Source organism: Leguminivora glycinivorella, chromosome 4 (assembly GCF_023078275.1).
Source record: "Leguminivora glycinivorella isolate SPB_JAAS2020 chromosome 4, LegGlyc_1.1, whole genome shotgun sequence".
Taxonomy (NCBI): domain Eukaryota; kingdom Metazoa; phylum Arthropoda; class Insecta; order Lepidoptera; family Tortricidae; genus Leguminivora; species Leguminivora glycinivorella.
Window position 1 is genome coordinate 4,832,919 of NC_062974.1, and position 27,621 is coordinate 4,860,539.

Sequence of the window (27,621 nt, forward strand, 5' to 3'; positions counted from 1 at the left end):
TTATCGCCACACGTTTCGAACTTCCTCTTTTTGGCACTTGTATTGTAGCACAGAACACCCCACAGTGTACTATTAGGGCGTTTCTTAAGGAGTACAATCCACACTAATATTATAAATGGGAAAGTGTGTGTGTCTGTTTATTTGTCCGTCTTTCACGGCAAAACGGAGCGACGAATTAACGTGATTTTTTAAGTGGAGATAGTTGAAGGGATGGAGAGTGACATAGGCTTCTTTTTGTCTCTTTCTAACGCGAGTGAAGCCGCGGGCAAAAGCTAGTAATTCATATTGTATACATACTTGATATCCATAAAAATATAAATAATTATACCAAATTCTCGACATTGACTGAAAATGAAAATGTTATAGAACTAAAAACTAGTCCAAAATATATTTACATCACAATTTTGAATGAAAACAATAAAACTCACAAGTTGCTTTGTGGTAGTGCTATAACGAACGAGCTCCTCGTAGACGGTCTACGCCCGTAGCAGTGCTACGACGCTACGCCGTAGACGGCGAGAGTAGTGATGAGCTCGCGTTATTTATATTCACTATAAATTTGTTACGGTTTGAAAATAGAATATAATTCAGTTATTCGCAAACACAGTATAAAACAAGAATAAACAAAAGAAGAACGAGGCACAAAATGGTTTCGTCTCAATCTCAACAGATCGATGTTTTCTATGCTTTACAATTCTTGCTATATTAATAGATTTTGTAGAGTCCATATTTAGATTTTTAACCAAGGATTTTGCTTTTGCTGATATCAATATCAGACCATGTGGGCATTTTCGCGAGAACAATGACCAAAATTATTTTTTCCTAGGTAGGTAAATTTTATGTTTTTCCTACTCAGAATCACGAGTCCTTTCGATCCAGGACAAAAAACAAGAGACAAAAAACTGGTCCCACAATTTTCTATTATTTTGTAACCGTTGTACAAAGTGTGTGCAAAATTAAATTTGGGACGCTTTTTTTACCTAGTAGGATCGAAAGGGCTCGTGATTCTGAGAAGGAAGTTATTAAATTTACCAATTTTTGAAAAAAAAAGGTTTTTAATCTTTTATCGCGAAAATGCCCATTTTTACATAAATTATTTTTCTCTAGAAGAAAATATTTTACAACTAGCTTTTTCCCGCGGCTTCGCTCGCGTTAGAAAGAGACAAAAAGTAGCCTATGTCACTCTCCATCCCTTCAACTATCTCCATTTAAAAAATCACGTCAATTCGTCGCTCCGTTTTTCCGTGAAAGACGGACAAACAAACAGACGCACACACTTTTCTATTTATAATATTAGTATGGATTTACCGGTTTTTAAGTAATATTCCAAATTCCCCCATCACTAGTGGAGAGTCGTTCATTTCACTCGGCGCGGTAACAAGACACTCGCCCGATTTGCTCTCGACAGTTTACAGAAAAACAAAAAGGTCCCACTTACATTTAACTCCGGGAACTTTCAACTATAGTTTCCGTGACATGATAACTTTTACTGTAACATGCAACCTAATGAGCGTTATAAAATAAGGAAGTTTAAAAGTTGAGTCACATCTCGGGCACCGGCGATCAAATATATGAAGGAGGCGCGTTCCTAACACACATTCTAAGCTCGTCTAGGTGAACGCATACCATGCTTGTACGAGTGAGATATGACAGGTCGATTGTTCGCGTTTTTGACAGGCGGTAACTGTGAGGTAACCGAGAGGGGGTGGGCGGCACTTTCAGCGGGAAGCGGGAGTGGCCATCTGTACGATAGTACTCTTTATTATACTGTGGTTGAGTTGTTTTGAAAATTGTTAACATCGAGCACTTTTTACTGTTTCAACAGTAAATCAGTAGTATAATTCCAAAATATGACGGTACGTTTTAGCCTTTTAGGTTGTCTCGATTATAATATTTATCAAAAAAATAAAAAAATAAATCAAATCAAAAATTATTTATTTGTTCAAAAAAAGTAATTACAGTGGCTGGTGTCTCCTTTTAAGTTATTTACAAAATAACTTGTGCTAGGAGGCACCGCTCTTCCATTTACATAGTATTTATAATACAGAAAATAACTTATATACACAGGACATATCCATGACTTAGGAATAAATATCTCCACACAAATGAAAATGCCTTTCCCAGAATTAAATAGAACTCAAGACCAGTGCTAACTGGCAGGGTCACTAACCACTAGGCCAAACCGGTCGTATGTTTGTTTGTATGTTTATATAAGGGGTTAAAAAATAATTATTCTGTGTTTACAGAATTAATTATTTTTGAATAGTGTAATACAATCTCGCATCTAAAACCAACATTTTCACTGATCCAAAATCTAGATCAAATTCTTATTATTCCTTGTTATTACAATCAGAATAAACTTCCAAGAAGCTAATTGTATCCCAAGAAAACGGTCTGAAAAAACACTGTAATATCAGGCAATAAGCCAACGCCATGATACAAAGCTAACAACGATATCAGGGCGCCTAGCCAACGTTACAATATCTTACGGTTCTTATATGGTTGTCGTAGCTGGGATTCAAACCCTTTTTTTGCAAAATAAGTAAATTTAATGTTTTTCCTACTCAGAATCACGAGCCCTTTCGATCCTACCAGGTAAAAAAAAAGCGTCCTTAATTTAATTTTTCCACTTCGTTACCTTTTTTGAAACACTTTGTACAGCGGTTTCAAAGTGGAAAGTATGCAAAATAATAAAACATTTTGGGACCATTTTTTTGTCTCATGTTTTCCGTCCTAGATCAAAAGGGCTCGTGATTCTGAATAGAAAGAACAAAAAAATTTACCTACCTTAGAAAAAATATTTTTGGTGATTGTTCTCGCGAACATGCCCAGCTAGCTAAGTTCCTCTCGCTAACGCTCTCCTATTCGGCCTCTGCCGGCCTATTCGAAATGACAATCGGTGACGCTGATCGAAGGACAGTCAGCACGGGAAGCATGGTCGGGGTCGCGCGATAGACGATAAAATAGCAGGCCGTCCCTATCGCACTATTGGTAAGTGCGATAGGGACGGCCTGATATTGTATCGTCTATCACGCGACCATGCTTCCCGTGCTGGTTCGATTGGAACACTAGGGAAGAGCGATAGAGATAGATAGCCACGACATAGTACAATACTATACTAAATCGACACGAGTTACGTTACGAATTTTCTCTCCGTACGTGTACCGTACGATGTTTTTTAATTCATTTCGACATAAGCTCGTAATGAACCACTTCTCGCACTAGTGCGATAAAATAGCACTGAAATTAAATAGTACATTACGATGCAAGTCCGGAAAAAAAGAAGTTCGAACGAGCGGCGATAAATACAAAACACGACCGAAGGGAGTGTTTTAAATCGACACGAGTTACGAATTTCCTTTTCGCACGTTTTTCAGTACAGAGAGCCTTCTGAAGTTTAGACCTGGGGGCCGATTTTTGAGTCTCACTGTCACTAAAATACCGGTTGAAAACGGTGAATTGCCTATTATTTTCAGTGACAATTTTCTGAATTCGAACGCCGTGAGACTCCAAAATCGGCCCCCTGACAAGAAATAAACCACTTCTCGCATCAGTGCGTAAAAAAAGCACCACCTGTACGGAAATAGTACATTACGATACAAGTGCGTAAAAAACCGGCCAAGAGCGTGTCGGGCCACGCTCAGTGTAGGGTTCCGTAGTTTTCCGTATTTTTCTCAAAAACTACTGAACCTATCAAGTTCAAAACAATTTTCCTAGAAAGTATTCATAAAGTTCTACTTTTGTGATTTTTTTCATATTTTTTAAACATATGGTTCAAAAGTTAGAGGGGGACGCACTTTTTTTCCTTTAGGAACGATTATTTCCGAAACTATTAATATTATCAAAAAACGATATTAGTAAACCCTTATTCATTTTTTAATACCTATCCAACGATATATCACACGTTGGGGTTGGAATGAAAAAAAATATCAGCCCCCACTTTACATGTAGGGGGGGTGCCCTAACGAAACATTTTTTTCCACTTTTTATTTTTGCACTTTGTTGGCGTGATTGATATACATATTGGTACCAAATTTCAGCTTTCTAGTGCTAACGGTTACTGAGATTATCCGCGGACGGACGGACGGACGGACGGACGGACAGACAGACATGGCGAAACTATAAGGGTTCCTAGTTGACTACGGAACCCTAAAAAGGAAGTTGACACGAGTTACGAATTTCCTTTTCGCACGTGTATCGTACGACGTTTTTCAGTACAGATGACCATCCAAAGTTTCGACCTGGCATATAATGAACCACTTCTCGCACTAGTGCGTAAAAAAAAAACACCATTTCTACTGAAAACGATATTATCGTAAGCGTTTGTGCATTCGGCTACGTACTCTGCCGGGGTATCATGCTGCCAATTTTATCACTTATCCTGCACGTGGATAAGACATCTGTCACTCTCACACTGACATACTTGCTAAAGCGTGACGGATGCTTTACCCACGTGGATAAGTGATAAAATTGGAAGCATGATACGCCGGCTGGAGTAGCGCGACAGAGCCAGCCTGCGTTTCGACCTCCACGTAGCGTCAACGATAGTCACTTTGGCTAGGCCGGCAGGAGCACACGTTTCCAGTAAGTGGGTAATATGGGCGGTATTCTTTCTACTTGATTAAACCGCGATTGGGGTTGTCATGGCAACGCAATCATGTGAAATAACATATAAGGCAATGAAAAGAAGTTGCTCATATTATAATAAAAATAGGGTGAAACTTTTATATTACTTACATAAAGGCAAAACCTTTACGCACACATTATATTTGAAAATGACACAAGTACGTATGAAAAACTCGAGTCTGTAACATTATTTACATACACAGTACATACCTTTGGCGCTATCATAGATTAAATGGACGTAGTTACGCAATAACGTTCCAATCCATCTGAAATTGTCATTGAAATGAAAGGCTTTTGTTTTTCATACAAGGTCTAAAACTTAATGACAATTTCATGTGGATTGGAACGTTATTGCGTAACTACGTCCATTAATATAAGAACATAATACCATCCCATACATTAAAATGCGACCGCCTAAGAACGCGCATACACTACACCACACATAGATGGCGTCACAAAAAATGCCTTGTTGCCATCGATTACTTGTAGATTGGCATTAAGTGTCACTTTCGAGCCATAAATCTATGTCAAAAGTGACGATTAACGCCATCAACAAGTATAATCAAGAACTAGAAGACATTTTCTGACGCCATCTATGTGTGGCGTAGTGCGCGTTCTTAAGCGGTCGCATTTTTAACCCCCGACGCAAAAACGACGGGGTCTTATAAGTTTGACGTGTCTGTCTGTCTGTCTGTCTGTCTGTGTGTGTGTCTGCCTGTGGCATCGTAGCTCCCGATCGGATGAACCGATTTCGATTTAGTTATTTTTGTTTGAAAGCTAAGTTAGTCGGGAGTGTTCTTAGCCATGTTTCATGAAAATCGGTCCACTATGTCGCGGTCGGGGGTTTTTTCAAAATTTTAATTTTGTGGTTAGGTTATAATGTATGGGATGGTATAATCTTCTTTATATTTAATCTATGGCGCTATATTACCGTACTAATTAGGTACTAAGCTCATTATTATAGGTGCGCACCTATGTCAAAAATTTAAATGACCATTTGTACTGTAAAACGTTGTACGATACATATGCGAAGAGTTCGGTGGTATTTTAATTTATCACCACTTGTTTCGAAATCCTTCTTTTCCGCGCATATAGGTAGCGTAATGCACCTACACCTACTATTAATGGCAAAATTTCTGCGTTTAAAATAAAAGCAATGCACTCAAACTAAGTATACGATTGTTAACCAAAACCACTCAAAATGCTAACCATATCCGCTCCACAAGTACCGACAACATAACAAACAGCCAAGTGATTCGAAACACTATCTCCGCGTCATCCAATAGGTACCTATTACTATACAAAAGAATAAACGACACAGACGATACGAGTTTTATGTTCCTATGCGAATATTCCCAATCGTTGTGACAAAGTGTAAGGACGACTCAGTAGTAATTCTTCTAACAAATTTTTGCGCCGCGCGGTTTGGCCTTGAGTAGCGCTCTGCGCGAGCGAGGTGCAGAGAGTACATGCGGAACCGGAGGACGCCGGTCGCGTCAGTACGCGCCGCGCTGCGTGCTGCTGCCAAGGTCGCGCGCGGCGCGTGCGAGAGAGCCAAATACCGATCGCGGGAGAATTGCCGCCTTTACATAGACGTTCTATCGCGCGTGATACAGCAATCGCGTGTGAAAGAATGCGCGTGTAAAGCCGACGGGAGGGGAAGGGAAAGACCGCGCGATTGCGTGCGCAGGAACGGGCGCGCAATCGCGTGGTTGAGGTTGTCTTTACACGTACGTTCATTCGCGCGCGCAAGATGGCGGGCCTACGCTCGTGGAATAAAGAATTAGTGGTTGAATTACTTGCTCTTTACAAATAGATACTATTAATAACAATAAATAATAATAACGCGGTCTATTGCGTACGATTAGCGTTTACACACACGCTCTTTCTGTTCTCAAAAACTTCGACGCGCAATCACGCGCGAACGAACGTGAACCCAAAAAACTAACAACACGCAATTGCGCGCACAGGCTTAACCGCGCGCTATCCTGTACGCTCCGGGAACGCGCGATTGAGCGACTGTGTAAAGGCTAAAAAACTACTGAGTCGTCCTTATACTGTGACCGTCTTGAATCGTCTAGACAGGCCTATTACCATAAACTATAGAATTTGGACAGGTTGTGGATCTGTGTTTTCGGTTTGCTGGAGATGTATAATTTTGTGTATCTAAGTGCCTTACATACATTGAATATGTAATGTATACGAATACTAGTAGGCTAGTCGTCGCCCTTCAGACAATTTGTCATTCAAATGATCTTCCTCGTCCTATTGTTTTTTTTTTGTGTTTCATATTTCATATGTATGGCTATACTTCTGACGGGCCATTATGAATCCAATTTTTTCACTTGTTAACGTGGATAAAACATCTGTCACTCTCACGCTGACATACTTGATGCTTTATCCACGCAGATAAGTGATAAAATGCATTTATTTTTATTTTATCAACACTATAACATTTCCATCCTACACTATTCCTAATTAAAATATATAACATTTTGACAACATGTTCCCCTTAATGACAAGTTAATCAATCATTCCCCGCCTCGACTCACCCGCAGAAACTTCAAGACGCATTAGCAGGATGATCTCGGCTCATCAGCCTTTAGTGGCCAACTTTACACCCGTGGCCAACTTTACACCAATAGCCATGCGAACTTGACCCAAATATGAATATATACCAGCTCTATTTTAATCGAAACCTGTTAAGAGGGAACGAGATAATGGGGTCTGCATACAAACTTACTGTTTCCTCCCAGGTTTTTAAGTTAAATCAATGTATTTTATTCACATATGAATTTTATCAATATATGTGGAACTGTTTTGATATTTTAATTCTTTGAGGTACTAAAGTCATTCAAACATAGCTATAAAAACGACCTAATTGAATATCCACAAAGAGAGGCATAAGATTCGAAACCTATATCAATAGTGTCAATAGTAAGCCAAAAAACAATTTTTTTTTAATATCATCGCCGTTGGTTAAGTTTGGACCAAAATCAAATTTTTTGTGATTGTTTTCAACCATTCACCAGATTTCATTTTCGAAAACCTGAACTTTTGTAGCGACGACAAATACATATTTAACTAAAAGTTCCAAATCAAAAGAGAACTCCTTTCAATTTAGGAATGTTAGTTATCTCCTGACGCATCTTAACATGCTCTTTGCGCATTATCCTTACATTCAAGAAAACCGACCATACCCCCTTGAATTAAGGGTGGCAAAGTGAGTGTATCAAGTCTGAAACTAGGGATAATTAATTTGAGAGTTTGGGCTCCTGATCGAGGACGTGTCAGAGCCAAGTTTGGACATGATGCTGCTTTATAATGTCATTGAAAGTTAATTTCTTTAGCTCAACTTAGTTACTTTGAACAATTTGCATAATTTTGAAGTGCTTTATGGAAAATTTATGAGAATTATTTCGACATAAAAATACCAAAGTACTTTGCTATAAGTACTTTACAAATATGTTTCAAAGATTTTCAAACGCTGCCTCTATAACAATCTATAATTGGAATCATAAACGTTATGAGCCTATAAGGTTTCAAGAACGAGTGACAAACATTGCTACCAATAAGTAAATAAATTTATGTACCTACTATCAGCTGCAAAAGTGCATGGCGAATTTATCAATGAATTCATTCTTAATTTCTCCACGCAATTACACAGCTCACTATACATAAACGCGAACAAAATACTATTTATTTAACTTGAAATCAGTACAACTGAAATCCAAATATTCATAATTCAAGAATATACCTTTAAAACCAATTTCACAGACCAATATGCAGATGAATTGTCACTTTCTCATCAATCATCATATAGAACAATAAATAGAAAATAGCGGCGGAAAGTCGCAAGTCTGTCGGTGTGTTTTACAGGTTGCACTTCGGGGAGTGTGCTTAAGAGCTATTACACGAGCTTATTCCACCGTCCCCATTCTACCATCGGCCTCTTAGATGCACGGCCGGTCTCCATCCTTACTTGGTGGATATTCCACGAATCCGCACGAAGCGATTTGCTTCTCCTTTTCTTATGCGCACAGCCAAGGAGTGGAATTTTTTGCCGGGGGCTATATTTCCGAGCTCATATAACCCGCGAACCTTCAAATCAAGAGTGAACAGGCATCTTCTGGGCGAGCTCACTCCATCGTAGGCCACGTCTTTGCCTTTGGCTAGTCTGTGGTCAAGAGTAAGCCCATTTATAATTAAAAAAAAAATAGATCCTCTGCGAGTTAGTGTAGTGATAAACCCATTTCCATCTGGGTGTATCGTACAAGCAAGTTACACCGAAAGCGGGGTCTTACAAAACAGAGTTTGTACACCGCAGCAAAACTAGTTCCGCCAACTCCCAAGTAATAAAGCTAATTTACTAACTCTTACCAGTTTCTAGGTCCCCGAGTTTCCAGACCTATGTGTGGAGAATAAATAACAAACACTACACAGACACCGCATTATTAAGCGTTTACAATGAGCGCGCACTGAGAGAAAAAACAACCAGTTTTCATGTTCGCTCAACAAGTTTTTTTTTAATAGCGCCTACGTGCTCTTTGGTTCAAATAAGTTACTTATATTTTGTAAAGTGTAATTAGTACATTCTACAAGTTTCATTTTATATGAATCAACCAGTCGATTTTATAAAAGCAGCATGACACAATACAATACAATACAAATACTCTTTATTGCACACCTCAATACACGAAACAACATAGCAAGTATAAACAACAACTTAAGAGGTAAAACAAGAGGCGGTCTTATCGCTAAAGAGCGATCTCTTCCAGACAACCTAGGTAGTGGAGAATAATAAATTTAACCTTGTAAGTAGGTGTACTAAACCACACACATATTGTTTTAAAACCATATTTGACTGATACAATCAAATATCTTTTAACAAGTTTGACCTTGTTGTTCGAACAAATTCGACTTGTATCATCAATATTGTGATTTCGTTGACTATAATACTTTTGTTTCAAAGGGATAAACCCGCAACAAGTCAATCTTGTTAAATTCACAATACAAATTCCTCCGAGTGCGTGGTTACCAGGTATATGTGCAATTTTACTGGTAAAATATCTCAATTTCAGCCACGCAATTAAGTAGCATCTTACTAGTATAACAGCCTTATTTTTTACAACATACATACATACACTCATGCCTGTATCCCAAGGGGAAGGCAGATCACATAAAACTACTCATGTTTCAGTGCCACTCTTGGCAAATAAAGGGTTGAAACAAATTTGTGACATAGCAGTGACAGGTTGCCAGCCTCTCGCCTACGTCACGATGTAACACATAACCATATCCCACCGTCAACTTCTACGAAACCCACGGGAAGAACAGTGGTGAAATTCTTAACCTGTCACCACACGGGCACGGTTTTTTTTTATAAATATTCCAAAATTACAAGAGTGCTGGATGTGTAAACGTTGAGACAACAGGATCAAGCGATTGCATTCCTATTTATACTAATTTACTACGGGAGAACATATGTGTCGTGACTTTGAATTGGCTTGAATGCTCGGTCCAGTAGCTGAGGTGGTCTGTGACAAGGAATAAATACCCCCCTCCAACTGAGGGGGGACTGAAATCTTCTCGAGGCTGAGGCGTACGGTTAGAGCCGGCGTAGCTTTATTTGACGTTCATAAGCGCATTGTAATATGCCTACTTGGAAATAAATATTTCAATTTCAATAACAAATAAACAATAATTCTTATTGGCTGGGACAAATGTTGATATCAAAATATATTACTTGGAAAAGAAAGTCGTGCTAATTTGGTACATGCGGCAAATGATTTATTAAGGTCAAACTTGGGAGCTACATATTTGGCTTTGATCTCGAAACTTATTATTCTGGGAAAATATTTTGCCATACTATAAATTACAATGTAAGAGAAATATAAACCATGTGACATATAGCGAGCTAATAAAATTAACAAATGTAAGAAATCAATATATTTTCAATATCACTTCAACGTCAAATGCAATCTAAACTAAGGCCCCAGTAGGCCTATTACATGATTGCCGCGAGAGTATGTCGCCGCGAGATAGATGACACGTCTTCTTCTAACTGTATTAATGACATAAGGACGGGTAGTCTATCTCGCGGCGACATGCTCTCGTGGCAATCATGTGCTAACCCTGCTGGCGACACAAACTAAATTAAAACAAAACAATATGGAAGAAACTTATCTTCGCGTTGTTGAATGTAACAAGCACTTCTGTTTCTTCACTTATTTTTTAGAATTTCTCAACTAAAGAATGCTTGTTGAAGAAAAGCAGTGTCTTATTTAATTTTAGTAAGCCAAGCTTCCCACACAAGCTAAGTTACTTTGCGTGCCGGGTTAAAGCAAAGTTGAAGCTAACGTGTTAAGTTGTCCCGTTGGCAAATCCAGTTTAAGTTATTTATGACTCTTAAATTTGTACACCAGTACTTTTCCAAGTTTAATGAAATTCGTTGCGAGAAAACGTTCTTTAAAAGAAGCACTTGTTAGAGAATAAAAAAGTAATATTTACGGCGACATGTGTGTATTGTATAGAAACTTGATTATTTATAAATTAGCAGCCTAACAACATTTTTATCTCAAGCTATAGGTTTTATCAAAATATTCCAAACTATTGCAGCTAGCCAAGCGCTCCAATTTATTATTACGTCTCTTTTCAAATGCTTTAGCCACAGTTTAGGGGTTTGAAAACGAACAGTGTTACTATTAAAGCTCGGCCACACATGCGCGTTTTGAGAGCGTAGGCGGAGCGTTAGCGGAGCGTCAGCGGAGCGCAATGATAGCGGTGCGCCGGACGAATGCTGGCGTTGCGCCCAGCGGACGCCGGCGGGTACTAACGAGCGCAGATTGCGAGCGGAATGCGCGCGGATTGCGAGCGGAACGCCAGCGTTCGTCCGGCGCACCGCTATCATTGCGCTCCGCTAACGCTAGGCTATCAAAACGCTCTGTGTGGCGGAGGCTTTATACTTCGTGTCAATCACGAAGATTTGTCAAATACAGCCTTTTATAACATGACAATACGAGTCAACGCACGCGTCATCACGAACACGATCTGTGACCTAATACCACAGTGGCATTGACACTTGACACCGAAAATTCTGTAGGTACCTATTTCTAGGTTGTTAAATAACATTGTTACTCAGAGAATATTTGCAATGAACGGCGAAGTGAGCATTTCTTTTTTTGCCACTTTTATGAAATGTGATATTTTTGAAAAAAAAATGCAATTTCTACTCAGAAATCTCAGAATCACTAGCTTTTTCAATCCTAGTAGTTAAAAAAATTGTCCCATACGATCTTTTCTTATTTTGTTACCATTTTCCATACATGTTGTATGGGGTAACAAAAGAAAGTAACAAAAATGTATGGAAATTCTGGGACACTTTTTGTCTCCCAGTAAGATTGAAAGTACTCGTGATTCTGAGTACAATTGACCTAAAATTCCCTAAAACAATCAAAATTTTTTTAATGGCAAAAAAACTTATAAATGCTCAAGTATCACTGTCGTCGGTGAAAATTGTCACTGCGGTGAAACAGGCTCCTGTAGTAGTGTTATAGCAACGATCTATTCGGTTTGCGTAACGAGTCCGCTGGCGGCGATCGGATTTGCGTTTTATTTTATTGTTATGTCCGTGGAGGTAACTGACACATCAGTTTCCAGGTAACAATCATGGGACTATAAGCTATAATAGCGTAGCGCTGTGTTGTCCATAACAAAACCGCACAATATTACTGATAACATTTTCGGAATCAACTCAGATTATTCCGGGGCAAATAACAATAGGGCGAGGACGAGGAAGATGCATCTATGTATCTTGTTATATGTTTTATACCAAATAAATATTTTTCTTTCTTTCTTTCTTTCTAAGATCATTTTAAACATGAATTTTTTAAGGGGTGACAGATAAGAGTCGTATGAACTTTGCTATCAGCCCTCTTTACTGAGGGATAACCTGGACTCCTAGCAATAACAGGGGAGTTGTTATGAGTGTTAGGTACCTATACCTATACCAGTTTTGTTTTACTACACAGAAGCTGGCAATATGTCACTACAACGTCACAGTTTCGTTTTCTTTCAACCCCATATTTGATACGAGTGGTACTGAAACTTGAGTAGTCTTGTGCTCTGCCTACCCTTTTATGAGATACAGGTGTGATTATATGCATGTTGTTATATTTTAAACCAGAGTACAGAAGAATATCAGGACATGCTTTAGCATCCTAATAATTACTTTTTCCCCTCACTAGCTCGGAAACACGTGTTTTGTCCTTTAATACCAGCGGGTAAAAACGCATTTTATCCACTAGTGGGTAAAGTAATTTGACCTTGAATAAAGTCAAATTAACAGCTTAAAAATTGATAAAAGTAGGTGAATCTAGTAATAAAGATGATTTACCACTTGTGGAACTACTGGAAGCAGTGATAAACGCGTTTTTCGCTGTAGTTTATATAGTGAGGAGAAAAGGTTTGTGTTACGCTCGGGTGCAAATGTATTTTACTTCTCGTGTGTAAAAAACTCGCAAGTTCGGAATTCTATTCTCGAACCACTCGCTTCGCTCGTGGTTCAACTATAGAGTGCTTTCACTTGCTCGTTTTTCAATTCCACACTCGGCGTTAAAATACAACTTTGCCCCCTCAAATAACTATTTCATTATTTCTATATGACATATGATAAAATCAATAATAGGTACTAGAGACTGTGAAATCAAAAATATTGAATGAATGAAATTTAATTAGGTAAGTACCTAATTTTAACGACCCTGTCAATAGAAAACCAAAAGCTTTTTCCAGTTAAAAAAGGTGAATAATAACGTTTTCCCTCTAAATGCAAGTCGTGAAGCGTTATCTGCACAGCCGCGGCCAAAAACAACTTTGAATAACCAAAGGCAGCTGTTACAAATGAAAACCATTTCCACCCACGTTTCAGGATAGAGCAAATTTTCAGGCGTATTCTGATTTTAAAATTAGCGTTTTAGTAACAGATTTTTTTTTTATCATCAGGGAGCGTACTTTTCGTGCCGATGACATCAATTTGACGTCACGCTCCATATAGGGTGATCACAAATTGTTTTATTGTAAATTATTAATCATTAGTCATCAATCATTTTAAGTTATGAATTTCTTTGCATGGTAATTAATGCAAGAAGGATAGTGTGCTTTACGTTAGAGAGAAATTCTTTTTTCTACGTATTTATTGTAATGTGTTGTTAACAATACTATTTAATTAAATTTATTTATAAAAACAAATCAAATAATTTTATTCACGTTTCATATTTCAAGTAGGTATTATTTATGCCACATGTGAATGGACAACTGTAGAGGTATTTGAAGTAATTAACGATTAAAATGATTGACGACTAATGATTAACAATTTACAATAAAACTATTTGGGATCACCCTATACGGAGCGTGACGTCAGATTAATGTCATCCGCATGAAAAGTACGCTATGTTTATCATTTATTTTATCAACCAACTTACACAGGTACACAACACGATTGTCCAAAGTCCAGGGGTTGATCTAGATTAGTTATAAGAGACCAATCAGCAATATCAGTTGTTTCTTTAAAAAAAATGTTTGACATATAATATCTATAACTATTCCCGACGTGAGTATGCGCGGCCACAGTTCGGTATAGTAGTTCAGAGGTTCGGTAGATCTTTGTTTATCAAAGAATAACAAATTATTCACTTATGTGAGAAAACAATTTCTAATTTGACTAATTTTATTCAAATGCAACATCTAAAATAAGATAAAAACACGGTTTCCACAACTAAAACCTACTTTGAAGAACTGTGGGTGTTACAGGAATCATCATTTGTACGATCAGACATAATTCAGGTCGTATTCAGATCTCAAATTCCGAATAGGCCTGAGTGAATCGGCGCGGGGGCAGATGTTATCCGGCATGTTATTCCGTCGGCGCTAGTTGCTCTAGTTAGGACTTACACTAAACAGATATGAGGCACGCTACTCGTAGCTCTGCACGTCTAGGTAATTTGTTAGCATCAATAAAACATGCTAAGCTACAACGCAAATCTACAATTTGTTTACTTCACTTAGATTTTACAGTGGAATATTAAGTAACAAAGCGAACGTAAGCGTGTTATCCTTGTTAAGTCTGGTTTGCTTTAGTTATAGTCGTATATGTACTGTAAGTTTTTAGAATGTTGCTTCAGCGTAGGACAAATGTAATATGTAAATGGAAATGTTTGGACTGACTCCACGAAACAGGCCTAGCCTAGTGTGGTGGTCAAAGGTAAAAATACATGTAACATTTTTTGACAAATAAACATTTTTTTTTTTTAATTTTCGGCCTAATTTGAAAAAAGATTTAAAGATGTCACGGTGATGAGATACCGATCTATCGAAGTCAAATAAGGAAATGGCGTTGTTATAACGTAATTTATGAATCTGACAAATTGATAACTTGTTATTGTGATCCTTATTATGTAATTGTAATATTATAAATACACACACGACATCTCAGAATATTATAATAATAATAATGCATTTTAATGTTTAATACAATTACATATATATTTTTTTTAATTATTGTTCGACATCTATTTTTTAAACTAATAATTGAATTTGTTTGCGCGTATTTTCTATTTTTAAAATGTTATATTGTATTGTACCCCAATTATGATAATTTTACTTTAACTTTGACATGTACAATTGTTAATTTTATGAATAAATGAATATGAGTATGAATATGAATATATAATGTTGTCTATTTATTACTTCTTTACGTATGTTTATAGTCTGAGACTAGAAGAAATCTATAACGAAATCCAATCATCATCATAATCCGATGTAGTTAAAGTCTGCACGCTTCTATAGATATAATTGTCTAACCTGGCAGGCAAGTATGGATGCGCGATAAATGATAAGACATCTGGCTGTCCCTATTGCACTTACAAATAGTGCGATAGGGACGGCCTGATGTTTTGTCATTTATCGCGCGACCATACTTGACTACCTGAATATCAATATTTATCCTATATTTTTTGTAATTGTGATATTTTATAGATGAATGACATCCTGTTATAAAAAATACTAGACAGTATATTCAACATTTTCAATCTTGCCATTTCATTAAACGTAATTATTATCTCTCAATTCACTGGAGTACAAAATGCTCAATGTTCTGAATGCTTCTAACAACGTCGGAGATGTGTATTTATCAAATAAACGATGTAATTTATCGTTACGTTTACGAGTACGTGTCTCAGACACACATGTCCACATTATATATAATTGTGTGTGGAGATAAATAATTTTGGGTGAGTTAAGTTCAAGCGCGGATCCAGCTTCGTGCCCAGGGGGGGGTCACGTGGTAAAGGCCCAGGCCTCAGGGGGGGGGGGGGGGGGGGGGGGGGGGGGGTCACGTGGGGCTACTCGTATATGATAATTCGAATATATGTAGTACATGAAAACATCTACGATTATTCGCACCCATTTAGCTTACTACTCGTATATGATAATTCGAATATATGTAGTACATGAAAACATCTACGATTATTCGCACCCATTTAGCTTACTACTCGTATATGATAATTCGAATACATGTAGTACATGAAAACATCTACGATTATTCGCACCCATTTAGCTTACTACTCGTATATGATAATTCGAATATATGTAGTACATGAAAACATCTACGATTATTCGCACCCATTTAGCTTACTACTCGATATGATAATTTGATAAAGCAGAAAACTCCGTCTAGGTATTCGAATATCAATCACTTATTTTTTTCTGAAATATCAGCTCAATAAAGATTTATTTAGTGTTTTTATTGAATTCGAATAGGTATTTATAAAATTTACATAACTGAACATATTTTATTTACTTACTAAAATCGTTTGACATCAAAGTTTAAATATTTTAAGTAGGTTGTACTTGTAATATATTGTCCTGAAGAAACAAATCACTGCGGGAACAAATAGTGTGTTATTGGTTCTCTATCTCTGGCACTATTTCACTGCGTCCTTCTTTTATTTATGTTCTACGTCCTAGGACTCGTTTGATTAAACGTCAGCCTCATTCTCTGTAAGATTGCGGTTATCGAAGAAAATAGCCGTTAAGAATAATGGGTTTGAAAATGTATGTAGTGGGTTAAAACGACGTCTATTTTTAGACCTCAGGTACATACTTAGGTAACCAAAACGAAATTTTTTAAAAAGCCACGTCGCGCCATTCCACTGTGTAACTGTGTATTGTCAAAACACAGCAACACACAATATTTTACACTTGCCTCTCTGTTAAATAAAATAAATAAAAAACTTTTTATACACAGGTATAGATATAGAAATATTTCATAAAGTAACAGGAACAACATTTTTATTTACGACGTAGTTCCCATTTCATTATCGGCCACTCCTCGGAAAAAAGCGGCTCCAACGTAATTACGGATTAGAAATACCTCAGAGAACATCAATAGGGAGAAAAACATTTTTTCCTCAATAACAAAATGTTCAAAAACAAGCAGAACCATACCGTAAATCACACGAGGAAGGAATTTGAAAGCATACATCTTAACCGATTCGTTGTATGTTCCATTTTCGAAAAACCTTGATGGCACGCCAGGTGTGTCATCCGCACATAAACGGTTAGTTATTATTATTTCGGGGCAAATTTTGGGGCGAATCCCGGTGAAAAGTGCGCCCGCACTAATTGAAATTCTCTCCCGTCGTCCGATGGGAAGTCCAGGACTCCGGGTGCAAAAAGTTACGAATTAGTTACACCTAGAGGAGGTCGGTCCTGCATTTGAAGTACTCTGTTTCACTTTCACAAGGATGCTGAAAGGACTTACGAGGCTTAAGTTTGAGACGCGACTGAAGAGTATTTGGGATCTGATTCTACATAGTTAAATTAGACTAGGTAGTATTAGGTTGTATGCCAACACTTTGTTGTACATAGGACAGAATAAAACAAAATATGTGCAATTTACAAAGACGAACCATTGAACCATCGTATTTGTTTTTATTGGTAAAGAGTCCTAGTGCAACTTTGTGCACTAAATTTCATTGCAATTTATACAAGAGGGTCTTTGGCGATTGTCTAAAAATAAAAAACAAGGATAGAAACATGAGTTGCTACTGAATATTTATGCGTTTTTAACTTAAATTTGAATAAGAGAAAATCAGATTTTAAAGATGAGAAAGAACCCTGCTCCGAATCTCTATTAAACACTGGCTACACTCCAGATTTGCAAATTACACGGCTCACCTGAGATTACATTCAGTAAACAAAGCACCGTCGCTTCAAAGTGAAACCCCATTTACGATAATGGCAGAATTTTCTACGAAGTTCGATCACTTCGCTCCGTGCTCCCATTCTTACTTGCGAAAGTATCGAAAGGGACGCCATGTTTAGTTCAAAATTTCGAACAAGCTTGGACTTGCATGGGCGACGTCGCGAACAATTGACAGTCGGGACGTACCGGCCACAGGCAGCTTTACGACGCGCTGCAGACCGAATTCAATTTATCTCTCAATACTCGTATTATGTACATTTTGGAGAATGTCTGGACTCCGGACAACTGAGCAGAGAAGCGTGTTCGAATTCCGAATAAAATGCACCTAAAATATTCACAACAAAATACTCCTCCGTCTTATTTTTCAGCTATTCTATTTAATGATACTTTGGTTTTTATTTAGTAAGTATTTTGCAAAATTAATATAATCTCGCTGAAAGTGAAACGCTCACGTCGGCCGCTGGCCGGTTTGTAACGCGGGCCCTAGATTAAATATACAAAGCTGGGCCACGTGACCGGGGTAAGAAGCGCTGTTTGTGAGACTTGGAGGCCGTTTTAAAAGTTATCTATGTTTTTAGGTTACGTTCAGAGTAGGAAATTAAAGCTGCGCGTGATGTAAAAACAGATTTTTGCTTTAATATCGTTAACTTGTTTTACTTTACAACTGTAGATGTTCCTAAACAATCTAATTTAGGCTGTCTTTCAATTTTTTACAAAATTCACGTTCCATCAGAGTAGGTACATTTTTAAAACGTATGTTTGCTTAGTTCTTTCAATGCCGGGCTATGATGTAGCACTAATTACAAGGATTCCCAATATGTATTTAGCGAAAATGCTTCATAGAGTCAAAAGACAAAGTGTCATGATTAGCACTGAATGAGTTAAAAATGTTGGCAGACTATGATCTTGGCCGAATGCCCATGTGTGAATAAGTCTCTGCTTTTCCAATTCTGTAATAGTAGTAGTAATCTAAGAATAATTAATATACCTTCGTAAGCCCCGGCGTACCTACTTATAAAAGTAGAAATAAACATATTCGAGATTTAGACTTTTATATAAATGTAAAATCCAAATTCAGAATTGCCTGAGTCTTACAAGGTTATTAAGTATTAACTGACAAAAGGTTAAATAAACTTCATATTGAAAACTAGCTTTTTCCCGCGGCTTCGCTCGCGTTAGAAAGAGACAAAAAGACTCACTTTGCGATTTGGTAGGTTTATTTTGATTAAATTCAAAGAGTTCGGGTTGTGACGACGGTGTTCCCGATTAAATTAAAATTATAATTTAATTTGTGTATAAACTGAATCTAGCGTAATATAGATATATGGATCAGACACGAGCTATGCTGGGGGGAAATGTCCGAAGGGGATAATCATAAATGTTTCAGTAGAAGTAACAGAGAAAGCGTTATTATTTGTCCTTATCCGTGTGATATCTAGTTAAATCTGTAGATACTGCTTTAGATTTCTTTGTTTTCGTAACTTCGCACTGTCATCTAACATAGTTTTTTAGAATTACTTATGTTTAAATAGTAACATATTATAGTTTTAAGTGAGCTGAGGCTATTTTATTGAAGTTTGTATTATCAAAGCTCTACTGTAGAGCAACAATAATAGCATTGCATTTTATCAACAATTTATTAAAAAATATGACTCCTACGACAGCTAAGATACACATAATTATTTATAGTAATTTGGAAAGTCTAAGGGTGGTTGCAGCAAATCGATTTTTCTTGTATGGAAATTTCCATAGACTTCTGCTGCGTGACCTTGATATCTGTTAACTGTGGTTAATGCAAGCTGGGCCTTAAATAAGAAACCGTTCAGCCATTTTGCGACCAACTTTAGCTAATGTTCCTAATTCACTTAGTTAGTATTAGCTAAATTCGCCGCCCACAGCCCGCAAGCACAACATACCTATCGGAAGCAATAAACGGCAGCTATCCATTAAATTTAATTTTGAGTCGTGGCATAAACGGGCTCATAAATGCGGAATGCGGGGGCAGGGAGGCATGTCTGACCTGTAGGCACATATGGCTAGGCCTTTGACCGCTGGAAATTTATCAGGCCACAGGTATGTAATGGAGATAAGTCCTAAATATTAAAGGAACAACATTTTGACAAACATTTACTTTGCGCCTGGGATGACGCGGGGGGGGGATTTTTACTGATGTTAGTTAAGTTAGTTAGTGAAGCTAGTTAATAATAGATTGGTTAAGTTAGGTTTAGTTTATTTTTAATGAGTACTCTTTTTTGTGTTTTAATATCAAAATAAATATTTTACTTAACATTTACTAAGGGCCGGTTGCATCAAACCATCTGTCACCATTAAATCATTCGTTAAATTTTATAGTATGAGAAGTTCCATAGACGTCTGCTGCGTGACGATGATGTGTCTGTCACATGTGGTTGATGCAACTGGCCCTAAGTCCAACACGTCAAGAAGAACCTATAGAAGTTAAACTTTCGCCAGCAAATACATAGAAAACATCCATGACTTAGGAACAAATGAAGAACTTTGGAGCAGGCTACCTGGCACCGAAGGACTTCAGAAAGCTACCCATGAGCCTCATCATCCGATACGTGGAGATGGTCGAGAAGCTCCTGAATAGCTGAAGTTTTTTAGGATCGTAGGGGGTAATTGCACAAAAGATCCCGATGGGTCGAAGTGTATCCGTAAGGGCCCCCGCAGATTTAAGATAAGATAAGATAAGATAGGAACAATTATCTGGGATCATCACATCCACAAAGCCCTTAACGGTATTCGATCGAACCCAGGACCATCGCCTTTTCAGGCAGTGTGACCCGTTAGTATTTATGTCCGTTAGGTATTTGTGCTCAATGTAAATTCAAGTTTAAGGAATAATAACCGACCAAATTAATACAAAAACATAATATTTGGGTACTTACCTACCTGTAGCCACTAGGCACTGTCTATCTATCTTCTATTTGATTGAGCTATAATTACAACTTGCTTACATTCACGAGTTTCATCACATTAATGATGTCAACATGCCAAATATACTCAATTCATTCTAAATCTACTTAAATCAGGCCGATATTAACAATGGGCAATAAAAAAGCAAATAAAAGAAATCAGATGTGTCTAAGCACCAATTCATTAAACCATCTCTTCAAGAACGAGACAAAATTGTCTTTACTCTGACATAAATGTATCTTTATCACGTGTCTTAATAAAACTCTCGAGGGCCTACCTCGAACCACGTTCGACATGTGTCTCTGTCACACTTATGTAGGAAATTATAAGTACGACAGGGAGGCAGCACGTTGAATGTTGGTAGAAGGCCTTTGAGCTGCTCGACTGACAAACGACCTCATGTTATCTGCAAAGTGGGACCTTCATATTTGATGGGCTTAACTGAGCATTCTGCAGTCCGTACAAATATCTCTTCGAGACACGTTTTATTAGTGAATTTATCAATCTGTTACACTTTTGCGTTACAAACGTAGTCTTTGCTCTAAAATCTGTTAAGTTTAAGTCGTAGTACATGCATATGTAGGTACGTCTACGATGAATTTGTACCTACATTGCGTCTACAAAGTTTTATCATGATAGCTTTCCAAATATATAATACTTAAAGTAAAGTGGTAAAGTTTCCAACAAATATGAATAATTTATTTACGTAAATTAGTTTTACAAATAATCATTATTGTGTTATAATATAAAGTGTTTCGAAATCAATAATTGTTTGTGTTGCCGCAATGTTTGAATTGCTTCTGATTCTTCATTTTAAAAATTAAAACTTATTCTGATATTTCATGTCGACATATTTTCATAACTACACTCAAATAAAAGCACAAGACAAAATTAAATAAAAATAAAAATATTGGGGGATACCTTACACAAATCAACCTAGCCCCAAACGAAGCAAAGCTTGTACTATGGGTGCGAGGCGACGATATACATACTTATATAGATCATCATCGTCATCATAATATATAGATAAATACATACTTATACACATAGAAAACATCCATGACTCAGGAACAAATATCTGTGTTCATCACACAAATAAATGCCCTTACCGGGATTCGAACCCAGGACCGCGGCTTAGCAGGCAGGGTCACTACCGACTAGGCCAAACCGGTCGTCAATAATACAATAAAATCACAAGGCTAAATTAAAACGTTAACCGTTAATTTGGCAGAAAATGGTCATGGCGGTGAGTTCAAGCCTCCTCGGCGCTCGATAGTTCGAATGATTCTGATTCGGAAAAAAATACAAAAAGATGGTCAAAGGCAAAAACTGGTTTAGGGTCACTGGTTTAGGGGAAATGGTCATGTTTGGCAGGGCGAACATTGTCAAATTAAGAGGAGAATTCCATGAGTGTAAAATCGCCGATCAGTCCATAATAAAAAAAAAAAAAAACCGGCCAAGAGCGTGTCGGGCCACGCTCAATTTTCCTAGAAAGTCTTTATAAAGTTCTACTTTTGTGATTTTTTTCATATTTTTTAAACATATGGTTCAAAAGTTAGAGGGGGGGGACGCACTTTTTTTTCCTTTAGGAGCGATTATTTCCGAAAATATTAATATTATCGAAAAACGATCTAAGTAAACCCTTATTTATTTTTAAATACCTATCCAACAATATATCACACGTTGGGGTTGGAATGAAAAAAAATATCAGCCCCCACTTTGCATGTAGGGGGGTACCCTAATAAAACATTTTTTACCATTTTTTATTTTTGCACTTTGTTGGCGTGATTGATATACATATTGGTACCAAATTTCAGTTTTCTAGTGCTTACGGTTACTGAGATTATCCACGGACGGACGGACGGACGGACGGACGGACGGACGGACGGACGGACGGACAGACAGACATGGCGAAACTATAAGGGTTCCTAGTTGACTACAGAACCCTAAAAAAGCCTCTAGTGTCTAAATACCGAAAATGCTGCACTGATCCCAACTCAGATATTACTAACCCCCAATCTTCCCGCCGCCTTCCCGGGCACGTTCCACTTTCAATGCAAACTTATAAAACCGGTTTAATCGATTTAGGTAGATGATCTGCGGATATCATAGTTGGGCCATTGTCGAGCTCAAAGGAAAACTTCTAACCACTTTCAAGCGAACTTTGATAGCGCTCGCCCGCTTTTTGTTGTAGTTTCTGTACCAATGTTACAAAATGCGCTTCGTAAGCGTATCGTAGCTAGTTCTCCCTGTCGCTTCTATAATGGTGCGACAGAGCTAAACTGCGTTTCGAACGCCACATAGCGTCAAAGATTGTCACTTCGGCTAAGCCGGCACTGCGCCATAAAAGTATCAAAGTTAAGCTAAGTTCAACGTATTAGAGATTTTATAAAATGGCCGAATAAAGATTATACGATAGTTTGTTATAAGCTAGCTTTAATTAATAATGCAGGGGCTAATTGACTTTGCTCAGCTAAGTGCACTAGTGGCTGGAGTTCTTTGAAACATTTTGTAGGTTGCGTTTTCGCGAAGTTCGTTTGCCTGATCATTTCTGCACAATATTATTCACTTAAATAGAGCTCTTAACTTAAAGGATTTAGACAAGATATATTTTTTACACTGATCTTATACCGAGTACATACCGTATTTATTATCAGCTATATTCGTGTTCTTCTGAGGTCTGTAGCACAGGATTTCTTATCTCAGTACCCATAAGCATGTGTTACACACACACTGAATTTGTTTATTGTCACTAAAATATATCATTCCATGTTTTCGATGTTTTAATTTTTATGAAAACATAACGTAATGGGAACAAATTTACACTTTTTTGAAATGGTCCAAAATGTCTGAAAAATTTCCCAAGTTTTCACATTTTTTTCGCATCTGTGTTCAATTTGTTCGACGGATAATTATATTCTCCTATTCCTCGTACATTCACAATCTATTCCCAAAACGTGTACGACATTACCACACAACGCCACCTATCGTTAAGTAGGCACATTAAAAGTTCATCAGTCATACGGGAGATATCCGTCCGTCTGTCGCAGATCGATCACTGCCATTAGTATCGACGCATCACTACGGGGATATCTCTCTATTATTACTAGGCGTAGGCAAGGTAACGCCCTGAGACCTTATTTGAATTGCGTAACTGTTAAATAAGGATTCTATCAAGTCTTGATTGGATTAACAAACAACCAAAACGTGGGTAGGCATAATTTGAAAAGGTAATGTAACAAATAACAACTTTGTATTGTTAATACTATACGCTCTATACGGTTTGATAATAGTTTGATTTGGTTGTCACTTTGTCACCTAACAGTGGATTGCTAATGTCTGATTTTGACAGTCGCCACATGCTAATTACAAACTGATAACGACTTGGAAAATTTGTCCCGTTAGTTATCCGTATATATTGTTAGTTATGCATACACGTTGCACTTCAAGGGTGTAAATATATTAAGGATAGACCTCTAAGCCTAGTTCGGTAACAACATTTGATTTGATTAATCTTGAGAGTTCTTCAAATGCGTATTTATTACGTATTGTTTTCGAGCTGTTAAGGAAACAAGTGAAAGTGGATTTCATTTATGGTTAAGTTATTCTTGTCATGTCATAACTCATGTTTTCTACAGTCAAGCTTAGTAACCGATCTTATACGAGTAATACGATATGTAAAATTAGCTACAAATAGTATGTATATCCATAAGACGAAAATCCTCGGTCTAGTTCAAAAGTTTCACATTATCCTTCCTAGCAGGACCGCAGTGAAGAAAATTCCAAGGAAAATAATAATATTGCTGTCGTTCTAAGGAATTTTATAGTACCTACTGAATTATCGGCAGTAAAGTTTGCGAGCTGATAAATTGCAAAAGCTCGGTTTACGTGTGCTCTAACTCGTTACTGTTTAATGCGAATTCTGTATAAACTACGATACTAGCCATGCTCAGGTAAATGCTGCGAAGGGTCTAATGGGTTCGCCGTACCCTGGCAGCCTGGCACGGCACTACACCCATTAAGTAAATCTATCAGCCTATAGCCTGGCTTTTACCGCTGTATTCTCAGACTTATTATGCAGCTAAATTAATTTAAAACGAACGAAGATTTAATGAGAGTTCATTATGAAAATGTAATCTCAAGTGGCTCACATTAAAACTGTGCTCAATTTTGAAATGCAAACTATTCCACATAGCGGGTAGCTGGGAAATTACAAATGGCGTCCCATCCAATGTTTGCGAAATGACGGCGGGTGGAATATTATCCAGCAGAATTGGACGGTAACGGATGGGAGGGAATGAGTTAGTGAGCGATGGAGACCTGGCATACATTACCATAACTTAAAAAAACGCTCGGCTCAGTCAAACCAGTATACCTGCGATCTGCAGAATAGTAACAGCTACCTAGATTCAACGCAAAAACGTATACTGGTTTGTCATAAGTCAGTATTAGGTAAGGAATGGCAATAAAGACTGGCTGCCCGCCGATTTGGACAATCCGGTTGATAGATGTCGACCATCGTTCACGACACTTATGAATGAAAGAAGAAAGGTGACGTGAGTTACGAGATTATGATTGAGTGTCCATTTCGTTTGTTAACGATGTGTGGGTTTGCGCCAGACGCATGAAAACGTAATGTGAAATGTAGGCAGTAATATTAAAGTGTTGGCAGTAAAGGTTATTGCTTTGCAAATAAGTGTAGAAGAAAGGTATGCGTATAATGACATATTACGCGTTTACAAGTATAGAATAGTGGTTTCTTTGCTTCATACGATAAAAAGAAAGGGACGTTAGGACAGTAACGAACAATCCCTATTGTACCTTTGCTATGATTGTCACAACTCACTACGCACGTACCCTACAGTAACCATCAACTTTACGATCTACCCACAGAAAAAAACATGTAAGTACCTACTTACTATTTCTGTTATTTTCAAATGCATTTTCTCGGGGAAAATGGATCAAAAAGACAGGGTAGACGAAGGAAATCAGGGTTAAGACGGCTTCAATAAGGTGAGTCATAAAATCCTAACAGCAAGGACATAAAATTTCCATCTTATCATACGTGGCACGGATCAGGCGCGGCGGGCGCTCTCGTAAAGGAGTTTGTTCGTTTTATTGCCTACACTGTCACCGAGCCTCGGTCACCACGTGGCTCCTCACCGGGCTCCACAGGCGACCCCTACCAACATTGCACCCTAGAACCATGTGAGTCGTCCTGGCTGGCGGCACTCGCTGTAACCGTTACCTCTACCTCCGGCTCCTCATCCAGGTCACACTCACAACACCTCGTCACGCCATCGATCCCGCACGGTAAACAAACGCGGGGGCGGCGCCGCCTGTTGCGCGCCCTCACTCACCGGGCAGCAAGGTCATCAGCGCCAAGGCCACCAGCAGAGGGGCCATGGCGGCGACGCGCGGGCATACCACACCCGCGCACCTGCGCTAGCACTCCGGCGCGCTCATGCGGCTCGTGACGCGGCCGGCCCGAGCGGCGCTCGGCACGGGACTGGCCGCCCCGGCCGCTCCCGCCACCCTGCGCGCCGCCGCCTGCGCGCCGACCCGGCCCTGCCCCTTCGAAAAGGCCCTCGAATCTCTTTATGTTCCGATCGCTCCGTCCTATAGTTTCTCTCGCGATTAGAAGACGTCGCGGAAGCGGTGATCGAGCAGGACATGCCCGGGCCAGTAGGGCGCGCCAAGGTCGCTGCAGCCGCCGTCTGCGCCCTCAGCGCCAAGCCGAGACCCGCGCCGTTTAGCCAAATTGGATAAACACGTTCGTCGGGCGCTCATCAGCCATTCGGGATTTCTATTTAACTTTCAGAGATTGCTAATTTTTTGGGATGAAATGCAAACTTATGGAATATGTTAGCGAGATTCAATATATAAATTATTCTATTAAGCGAAACTGTATTTCCATTCGGGTGTCATGTAAATCTGGGGCGGATTACCATAGGGCGGCGGGGCGGCGGGCCGTGCGCGTGAATGATACAAAGATCCTTTCACGCATCTTTTGTCGGAGTAAGATGAATGCCCTATTGTGCGAGTCCGAACGGTTACACTTGAACCGTTTGGAGGCTCCCTGGGTTACACTAACCTTACATCATTTTATTGTGAACCAAATTCTATACTTATTTTTAACCGACTTGTAAAAATAGCAGGTGATGTTCAATACGACTACGATACAATTTTTAAAACAAAATTTTAGGCTCGTTTTTCAAATTAAGTAACACGTTCACTACTCTACTTAATTGCCCCATCGAAGGAGTTAAGGCGATCCACACGGGTTTCCTAGATTTTTGACAAGTTTTGAGTTGAAACTCCTAAATTTGCACTACAGATATAATTATAATACCAACAGCCATCGGTACTTCAATCTTTTGTCTCTATTCGTAAGAGCCATATTTTGAAAAAAAGATACCTACTTTTTTATGATTTTTTTAAACATGGTCTAAAAAACACTTATCGAAATTTTATCTTAGTGAAGGGTGTTACATACATGAATTCGACATATTTGGACTTACCTTTGACTTTTCTAAAACTTCAGGAGAGATTTTAATTTTAAAGTAATTAAAACAAAAGTTATGACCAAAAAACCAGTTTTTGACCCTAAAATTGTTCAACTTTGATGCCAGATATCACAGAATCAATGAGCTGTGAAGGAATTATGAGATACTATTTTGTTTAAAGACGATGCTGTTAATATGATAGACTTTAGAAACATAATAATATCAATTAATGGATTCAAATCGAAGGTCATTGGTGCAGGGAACGCCCTTAATAAATAGAATATCAGGAGG

General features: G+C 38.2%; 1 protein-coding gene across 1 annotated transcript in view; it reads right to left on the reverse strand.

Annotated features, from left to right (window-relative positions):
- The window catches only part of LOC125225040 (neuronal acetylcholine receptor subunit alpha-7), a 216,611-nt gene extending 190,283 nt beyond the window's left edge, over nt 1-26,328 (reverse strand). The window contains exon 1 of the mRNA XM_048128530.1: nt 26,185-26,328. Within this exon, the coding sequence (XP_047984487.1) occupies nt 26,185-26,230 (46 nt within the window). The 5' untranslated portion in view covers nt 26,231-26,328. The remainder of the gene's footprint in view (nt 1-26,184) is intronic.
- Between the last annotated feature and the right edge of the window lie 1,293 nt (nt 26,329-27,621).